We start from the raw sequence: 10,123 nt of genomic DNA, 5'->3' as shown, positions 1-10,123 counted from the left end.
TTTCTTTTGTTAGTATTTTCTTCTCTTTCCTTCCATCTATTATCTTTCAACACACATTGCACATTTTTTCATGTAGATCTGAAACATTTTTTATACACACTGAACAGTTTTCAAACACATGATTAACATTTTTCTCAAATACATGTTTTGAATATATTTTCTGAATAATGTGTTAAACGGTTTTCTGAACTACACGTACATTTTTCCCATTGTAAAAACATTTCAAAAAAATTGATGAACATATTTTTGAAACACGTGGACTTTAAAAAAATGTAACGTACATTTTTACTAGAGTATAAAACATTTTTTCTGAATTACACGAACATTCTTTTTAAATTTTAGAAACATTTTTTTAAAACGGAAGACACATCTGTTTTTAAATTAAATTTAAATTTTGGAATGTATGCATTTTGAATTTTTAAGAAAATATGAACAAAAAAACCCAAGAAAAGAACGAACAAGAAACCATAGAAGAAGAATGAACTAACGTGTAGGAAGCCGATCTCACTAGAAGTGAGACATATCCTCTTCCAAACTAGTATGCATATTTTAGCCGTCTAGTTATATAATAAAGTAAATTAGGGCCGTCTGCTTTGAGACTCACCTCAACATATTTTTGTACTAAAAATCATCTCAACAGATTTTGGTGCATTGCATTGCATTCAATCTTTACATTCTTCATGATTAAATTTTGACGGGATTCATAATTAGAAAAATCATTAAAATTTCCAATTTTTTAAAATATTAATTTGGCAGAAAAACAAGATTGAAAACATTTCAAATGTTTGATTTAAATTTTCAACGTAGTACATAGATTAATTAATTTAAAATGCATTTTCAAGAATTCAAATGTGTTTCAGTAATGATTCAACAAAATCAAATGCATTTTAGTAATGCTTTATGAAAACTATATTGAATCCAGCATATTTCATAACTATTGCAGGAAAAATGAATTATACATCTGATCACCATTTCACGTAAAATTATGAAAAAAAATAAATTATCCCGGAGAAATTTGAATGGAATTTGAGATCCACTCCACACATATGTTCACAAGTTCTTAAATGTTGCATAACCAGTTCACATGCCTTTCTGAAATTTTACAACATTTCACAACAAAAATGCAGCTTGCTCGACAAACATTGCACATAATTAATTTAATATGCGCACTGAAAAGAGTTCAACTAATTTTAGAGTTATGTTAACGATTTTTCCCAACAAACTTGCATCCAAATCACGGCCAAAAGGATGGAGAGAATTAAACGTGTAGCTCGACATATTTAGATTCAGGCTGCCATGTGTAGTTTGGAGCTTCTCTATATGATGACTGCATTCCTTTGAATCTTGTAACATAAGTCGAGCCAGTTTCTTCAGAAGAATTGACAAGCGGAAATGTTACATGGGAAAGTGTAGTACAAATAAGGAAATTAGATATTGTTTATTGAAATTTGCATGTGTACATGTATCAATATAAAAAACATTTTTTCTAAAGCACACCTAAATGTGCCCTAAGTTTTTTTTTGAAACGAGGCAAAAGACTTGCCATTTTCATTGATTAAGAAGAAGAGAATTGTCCGGTTAATTGATGGAAAAACAGGGTAAAACCGATACAACACAACCCACATGACATGGGCACCACCGGCCAACCTGGCCACCGACATGGAACAGAATCCACGATGGCACATGCCAACAAATGGCCACACGCGCAAGCAACCGACATCTCCGACTTCGACGACGAGCAACAGAAGGGAAATATGCAGGACTTGCGCCGACCGTGCCCTCCGCAAATGACCACCGAGTGTCTGTCATCGTCACCACCTAGACTCACTCCAACGCAGCTCCGACTTCAAAGCAACCAAGCAACCACGGAAGAGCACCTCGGACACGCCGGGAAGAACCGACTACCGAAGACCACACCACGACCCAAGATCCTCTTGACGCCATCATCATTGCCAAATAGAAACCAGCGCCCCGCCTCAGCAAACCACGCGGCGAAGATGCTGCTATCGACGACGAAGATGCCATCATCCACCAGTCTCACAGTCATTGCCGGCTCCGAGACGATGCCCCCAAGGAGGAGAAAGACGCGACGCCTCCATCGCCCGATCCAGCAGATCTGAGGTTTCCCTCCGGAGCCAAAACTATGGGTAGAAGGAGGAGCACCTCCAGGACGACGCTTCCAAGAAAGATCGCCGCACCCGCAGGCGCCGCCGTTGTCGGCTCCGGTGAAGACTGGAGCAACGATTTCTCCCGGAGATGTGCCGACCACCTGCCACCACCGACCGCCGCCCACTAACTACCACCTCTGCCGAGACCGACCTCACTCTGGCCACGGGAAACCACGATCCACCGCGGCCAGACACGCACCACCCCCTGGCCGAAATCGCCACCACCGAACCCGGGGCCGCCGCCCTGGCAACACCGTCAGCCACCATCTTGGACTAGCGCCATCCACGAGTCTCCACAGCCGGAAACTCAGTCAGGAGACAAGCTACAGCGACGACGCCCTCAACAGGGCCACGACGCCTGTGACCGCCGCTAGCGTCACCCCGATCGCAGTCAGTCATGGTTTTCACCAGCAGCCGCACCCCACGACCAAAGACCGGCTGGACCAGCCGGCATACCACGGCCACTGCTTCGCCCGCGTGAACACCATAGTCGTCGTCACCCAACACCGTCCCGGGGCCGCCGCCCCGAGATCGAGCCTCCACCGCTCGTTGAGCGGCGCCTGACTGAGCACCAAATCCAGCCGAGCCGAGCACGCCCAGCCACGGCCAACCACCACCCTCCTGCAACATCACCGCCTGGAGCAGCGCCGCCCTCGCTCTCGAGAACGGCGACCGAGGGGTCCCGCCACCGTCGCGCCACCAGGGCTTTTCCCGGTGATGCCTCCAGCGGCGCCGTGAGGAGAGGGTTGCACATCTAATTCGTATGTCATTGAATTTACCCGAAGATTCGTGCAGATTTTTTTTTCTTTTTATGCTTCATTGAGTCACTTAGATGTGCAATAACTTGTGCAAATCTAGATGTGCCTTAGACATAAGAAATTGCACAGATGAATAAGTTTCGTATGAACCACCCAACAACTACTTTTTAAAAGCCTCTTTGGAACGCGGATGGCGTTGCGGGGGTACATGCTCGCCAAGATCTCCTGCCATATATGCTTGTGAGGAGGGATCCAGGGCATGTTACTCTATGCAAGAACATGGCCACCATGGTGTCTTGGTTTTAAAAATACAATTTGAGTGGCATCACAACATTTAGTACGCATTTTTTCTCCAAGAATTGCTTCATTTTTACCACATTATTTGTTTTATCTGTTATTTTTGACTTACTTTATTCTCTTGAGTCTTACAGAAGAGGTGTCTTTGCAGAGCTTAATAACAATTTATTTGGTTGGAGCACACTGATACTGCATTGAAAATGATCGAGCAGCCAAGCAGGTAAACAGTTCCACGTCGTGCCATGTTGTTATCAGAGTATTTGTCGTGCCATGTTGTTATCAAAGTATTTGACGCCATTTATTACCTTAATCCCATCATATGACAGTCTTATTTTCTGGTCATGAAACGAGAGATTGTTCTGCTTATACATGATATTTTGCAGGCCTTGCAATTTTTATTGACATGTTTTGTGAGTCGGTTATAAGTAGTTGCAATTTCACTGACATATTCTAAAGATATTTGGATTGCCCTCTTGCTGCCTCTTGATTTTATATGTTTAGAGTAATTTCCACCCATCATCTTAAAGCAATTTCTCTTGTGCTAAATTAATCCCAAATAAATGTCACCAATGTGTAAAACAAAACAATCTGATTATCTTCTTTTAAGTTTCTTCTGATTATGATTGTTATCCCCATTTCTAAACTTTTGACACTCTGCCCTATTACATGTACAGTGGAAACTTCTCTTTTTGATTGAATCTGGATCTAAAGAAGCATAAGCATGTACAGGAACTGGTGGTCCACCTTGCTGTGCAAATGGACAGCTCGATTTTATCCATGTGTTGGACTAGATGATATATGATGATATGAACATTGCACTGGTAGGGTTTCAACAATGCCTGAAAATATTTAGTGGGGCATTTGTTTCAAACAAATTTGTTGAAAGATATTCCTAATATTTTAGTGCGTGGGATATATAATGCTTTAATATTGTGTGCTCGATTGTTATTGTAGTTAAGAAATATTAAATTTTTAGAAAATGTACATCAAATAATATAGTACTCTCTTGCTCAAAATATAAGTCAATTTTTGGTCTAGATTAAGCACAAAAAAGTTCTACATTTTAAGACAGGGGGAGTAGTTATTAACATTTATAGTGGTTACTAACATTTATATTTGTCAAGACGTGCGTTGCACGTGCATTTTTACTAGTAGGCAAAACACAAGAAACCGCCGGGGTAGTCGTTTGAATGGAACACGGGAAAGGCTCCCTCGATCCTGTGCGACCAAGTTTTAAAAAGATGTTGTGTTGGATGCTCACATTCCTATGGGACTGAGGCATATGAATCCAATCCGCATGATTTGAGTGCCACCATTCTTTGGAATTAAGGCAACCCTTAAGAATAATCTAAAAAAAAGAATAATCTCAAAGTATTAGATTCCTGCAAAAATCGTACTGAAATTCCTACAATTTAATTAGGATCAAGCCCTTTTTTTTGCGAATCGATCTAACACAAGCTGTTCTCTCTAATAACTATTCCAATCGATGAGGCTGCTTTCCGCTGTCAAAGAAAACTAAAACTGAATAAAATTGAGTTTGCAGGATCTGTTGTTGTCTGTGTTTCAACAGTAAGGCTTAACACAGGATGACAGGAGTACAAAGACCTAGCTCAGCAAAACAAAAGGAAAACGTACATTAGTTGACTGTGTGAGCACCAAGCGCTGCACGAGGAAACTTACAAGACGAAGATACATCGTCCAAGACCGGGGATATATCCTCCTTTTCTAAAAAAGAAAAAAACAAGACGAAGATACAGACGACGAAGACAACAAGAAGAATGGTTACTACCACTACATCTAGCACTGAATGCACCAGCTACAACCTCTGTCAGAGTGCGCGCGGTGGAGCACCCGGAGCGCTCCGGTTGGCGTCCTTGAGGGAGAGGACGGCCCTGAGGATGGGTATGAGCAAGCCAAAGGCCGACCCAGAAGTGAGGAGGTACTTGAGGTTGTTGTAAACGAACTTGTGCAGGGTGATCCTCACCATGCGGTCCTGCTGGTAATTGCTGAGTCGCTGCAGGACGCGATCATACTGTCCTCCCTTCCGTAGGTACGGGCAGACGGACTTGAAGAAGCCGAGCGTCTCCTGATCACTGAACACCGGGTACAGTATGTGCTTCGCGCGCAGCTCCCGGACGTCGTCCTCGCGGTTCATCAGCACCGCCATGATCTGCATGTACGAGCTCGCGCCGTAGTCCGCGTCCGACGTGCCCCCCTGCAGCATCTCGAACGCCGCCATGTTGATCAGCAGCGACATGGTCAGCTCGCTGAGGTACACGGGCGGGAGCCAGAGGTTGCCGAAGAGGGGGTTCTTCTTCCCCACGCCCATGTCGGAGAGGCGGGCCGTCTTCCCCGCGGTGATGTGGACGCCGACCTCGGCGAGCTCCAGGGCCGAGGAGATGTTGAGGATCGGCCGCGGGGCCTCGGCCTCGTCGGCGACGGCCACCATTCGGCTCCGGAAGGGGCCGATCTGGCGGTGCCGAACAAGGTCGAGGAGGTGGAACGGCTGGTACTTGTCGGCTCCCTCGCAGTCCACCTGCGGCTTCGCTCCCTTCACGTCGAAGTTGCTGATGGTGTCGGCGATGTAGCGGTCGACGAGGACGTGCTTGAGGCGCATCAGGGCCTCCAGCACCACCCAGGGGATCTGGTTCTCCACCAGGAGGATGTCGCGCGAGATGCGCTGCATCCAGTTCTCGCTCAGCTGCGGCATCTTCCAGAGTTTCTGCGGGCCACGGTCGAGCGCCACCATGGTCATGAACTGCAGGAGGAAGCAGCCGTCGAAGAAGAGCATCGCCGTGAAGTCGTTGTCGTTCATGCCGACGTCGTGGGCATAAAATTCCCGAGCTTGCTCGGCCACCTCCTGAACATTGAGATAGAAATCCCGGACCTGGTGAGCGGTGGAGCTGCAGCAGAACTCGTTGGCTGCCATCTTCTTGATCTCTTCCATGCTTTGAAGACGCGGCTCGTCGCGGTGGTATGGGCCGATGGCGATGATGTCCGGCGAGAAGAGCCGCTCCACGTTCTTGATGCTGCGGAGGAACGCCGGGACCACCTGGATAATCGGCTTGCCTCCGCTGATGAAGCTGCGATCTATTTTCCTATGAGGATCAGTGGTAGATTGCAAGCTATGCAGTACGCTATCCAATCCAGTGTCGTTGCGGGACACCATCTCCCTCGTTGGACAAGATCGCACCCCTCTCTCTCACCGGCTAGCTACTGGACTAGTATCCGCCCTCTTCTATTCTTCCCCTTCCCGCCTTTCAAAGCATCACGCAAGTGCTCACTTGCTGCCTCGAACTAACTTATTTATCTCAACATGTAAACATGTAACAGCATCTTACAATTATGGATGGAATAATAGCATCTACAACCGAAGCCCTGAAATCCGTCCCAAAACGTCCGGACAGGCTGCCTAATGTCCAAGAAGTGGTGAACTCCTAACCGGGCGCCCCATATATATCCGGCCCAGACGACTCGACTGACCGGCAACCTAATGTCCAAGCCATATTTGGGGCGGATATGGGCACGCTTGGATGCTTGCTGACCACAACGGAGTTTGACGCGCGGCGCTTCTGATGGAAGAACACGAAGGCACTCCGGATCAGGCTCGAGGCGTCCAAGCACCTCGCAAGGGAGAAGGAGTCCGCCCAGGCAAAGGTGGCCCACCACGCGAAGGAGCAGCGACACCTCCTCCTCCGCCTCTCCGACTACATCTACTCGTTGTCGGAGAGCGGTACCAGCACGGGCGACTACGACAATCCTCCCGCTGCAGACGCCTACATGGAGTTGATGGACCATTGCGCCGCCGACCTCAAGGGTATGGCCTGCCCAAGAAGTGGTGAACTCCGGCCGGCACCCTAGCTATGTTAATATTTTAGTTGTTTTAACTTCGTTTTAGGTTGAATTTGAACTTCGCCGACCCTTTTGGATGAACTAAATGCGTGTTCGATGTCCGAATTGCATAATTTTCATGATATTTCCATTATCTAAGTAGGATGCATGTGCTTGTATGAAATAGAGTATCCACTTTGAGGGTTTGTGGTTGTGGAGGAGGCAAATGACCTTATGCCTGGGCACTGCCAGCGGACACGACGGAACACGCCCGCGGGCGTATAAGGCAACAAATAGCTCATTACGGTTGTAGATGCTCTAAGGCCCACCTCAACACGCCATCATGCACGGGAAAAAATTCACCACCACATGCAATCATGCATGGAAAAATATTTTTCGTTCTATTCTCTTACTTATATTCAATAAATACTTAAAACTATACATAATCAAATATAATAAGTCATAAATATTTTTACATTTAGTTCATGTGTTATTAGTTTAATTATTTATATTTCACATAATTAAATCTCATTGGAATATATTGTAACCGATTCCCGCAGAAATGCGCTGGGTATCATCTAGTTAAATATATAATCTAGTACTCCCCTTCCAACTTTTAGAGCAAAAATATAGGTCCTGTGTCAATCTAACTTGTCAATTTTACCAATGAAATGCGAGTTATATGCCACATATTACTAAATTGGTAAATGTAGTGGTAATTATCCTATCATATCAAGATTTAGTTGATCCCCACCATTTTTATTTTTTAAAATACTAGATAATTGCACATGCGTTGCAATAGGATATAAATATTTAGTACGCCAGTCCATGATTTAGCTGTACATATTTCAGACAGATGCATAAAAAATGCCTTGCCCTTTAATAAAGTAGAAGATATTAATTTTCGTAAAACCGGGCTAAAATAGTCACAAACTGTAGAGCGGCACACACATTATATCTAAAACACCTCAATAAAGAGAGCCTCATCAAGAAAAACTCCAACGTTATCGTGATAACTTCTCTCCAACAAACGTAATGGTTCTCCCTAATCTCCGAGCAAGGGACTCCAACTTCATCGAAGATGAGCGTCGATCCAACTCGTACTGTAGAGGTCGTGTGGAAACACTAGAACACCCCGCCAAACTCATCCATCTACACCAAGGGCAGCGCATCTCCGACTCTGGAGGAGAGCTTTGAAGACAGGGTCCACCACCGCCGTAACAAAACAATCCAAGGTAATTCCACGGACATACGGGAGAACAGCCCGCTACTGCAACCAGTTGCGTTTGCAAAGAAAGAGTGTTTAATCAACGCGGTAAATGTCCTCTCTTTTTGCCCGTTATTTCGGTCAGAATCCACCTCACCCATGCAATTATAATCAAGTCAAAATCTGGACAACTGGGAACGTTGGACAACAGCAGCACCCCTATGATGCCTTTCAGCTAGAGAGTTGCTTTCAGCTAAGCTACGTAAAATGGACCATCTATGCCCTGTCTTTTCCAGAGTACTCCACTTTGTTACAAAGTCCAGACGGCCACGTCTGGCCGCCGAATAGTCCACGTACCTCGCAAATGACATTTTTGTGCCGAACCACAATTGCTGTCTGGTACTGTTAGAACATTTTGTACGCTGCGAGCAAAAACTGTGCGATGAATCCGCCGTTTGGGGCCTGCGTTGCTCTCCCGTCGCGTCGCGCATGCAGACGAGAAGAATCGGACAAGAGAGAAGTCGAGGGATAGGAAGAGCCATTGGATGGACAAATGGCCATGCAGGAAAACAGGTCCACGACAGACACGAGGCGATTGCCATGTCGTGATCGACCGCCTAGCGCCGGCCTCCTGCTTCGTCCTTTCTGGTGTCGCGTCTCCCGCGTAATCCAGTGAGAGAAAATAAGCTTGGCGACACTGCCTAGTTGTTCTGTAGGTGATGACTAATTGCTAGATGTGGCGTCCCGGCTTAGAGAAATCGGAACGTCGCGTATTCCAGCCCAGAGATTGAGGAGAAGTCTTTTGAAATACAACACTGCTTAGTATAAAACAAATCAGCTCTTTATTACAATCTATATGGATACAAGGGGATTACATCGGCATGGCGACACTACGCCTGCCACGGTTGCTCCATGCAAGCAGCAGAACAACACGAAGCAGCGGAATAACTCTAGCAGTGGAACAACGATGACGGTGATGAACTCCACCCTGCAGGCACTCTGACTGGAACACTTATCCTAGCTCGCAAACAAGGGATCAAGCAATCAAATCCGGCATGACCTGCAAACTGGCATGACACGCCAGGTCAGTACATTGAATGTAATTGCAAACTCACAGCAACCAAGAGCAATCAGAACAGACAACAACATGGTAATTATAGGTTAACAAGGATTAACATGATACTATCAGATCAATCATAGTATGGATAAGATGAACATGATACAGCTAGAACAATACGAGCATGGTATGAGCATATGAACATGATGATACTAGCATGCAACATGATGACACTATCATGCACCAAATTACTCTGCTCGGGTTACCTCGTAACCATCATATGCGCAAACTTACCATCACGGACATCACACGATCATCTTAGCATTCAATCAAGTTTGGTATTAACAATACCGTAGCAATCATTACATGACCACAAGGAGCTTGACATTTACCCTTGACTCTCGCATAAGACCACAAACATCCAACAACTCGGTATCCTCGATACCACGGTGATCCTCTCACGATCACATAAAGACCAACCAACTTCGGTATCCACGATACCTCCGTGATCCTCTCTTGATCACAACAAACCTCTTTCTCATCATCGAACCAGGGTTGTTATTAATCAAGTTATTATTATTACTGTTGACTCATAGTGTGACCGACTACGAACTGGGCCCATATCCACCAGCGCGACTATCGATACATTTAATACACACTCTGCAGAGGTTAGTACACTGTACCTACACCATGGAACCCATGGCCTCGCACTCCCACTCTAGTGGACCAATGGCATTCTGACAAAACCGATGTATTGCCATCACACTCTCCTAGCCACTCCAACAAATCCCCTTTGTGCTAAGTC

General features: G+C 45.5%; 1 protein-coding gene across 1 annotated transcript; it reads right to left on the bottom strand.

Annotated features, from left to right (window-relative positions):
* Positions 1-5,051: 5,051 nt before the first annotated feature.
* LOC147981972 (UPF0481 protein At3g47200-like) lies at positions 5,052-6,392 on the bottom strand. The gene has a single exon (XM_087516165.1). It carries the CDS (start codon positions 6,390-6,392, stop codon positions 5,052-5,054), a length of 1,341 nt encoding a protein of 446 aa, XP_087372291.1.
* Between the last annotated feature and the right edge of the window lie 3,731 nt (positions 6,393-10,123).

This window comes from Triticum urartu, chromosome 3A (genome assembly GCF_056163025.1).
Source record: "Triticum urartu cultivar PI428250 chromosome 3A, HENAU_Tu73, whole genome shotgun sequence".
Lineage (NCBI taxonomy): Eukaryota > Viridiplantae > Streptophyta > Magnoliopsida > Poales > Poaceae > Triticum > Triticum urartu.
The sequence above is the reverse complement of the archived record's forward strand: the minus strand, read 5'-3'. Positions and strand labels throughout refer to the sequence as shown.

Excerpts from the sequence above, each read along its gene's own strand:
- LOC147981972 (XM_087516165.1), bottom strand. The coding sequence starts at position 6,392 with ATGGTGTCCCGCAACGACACTGGATTGGATAGCGTACTGCATAGCTTG.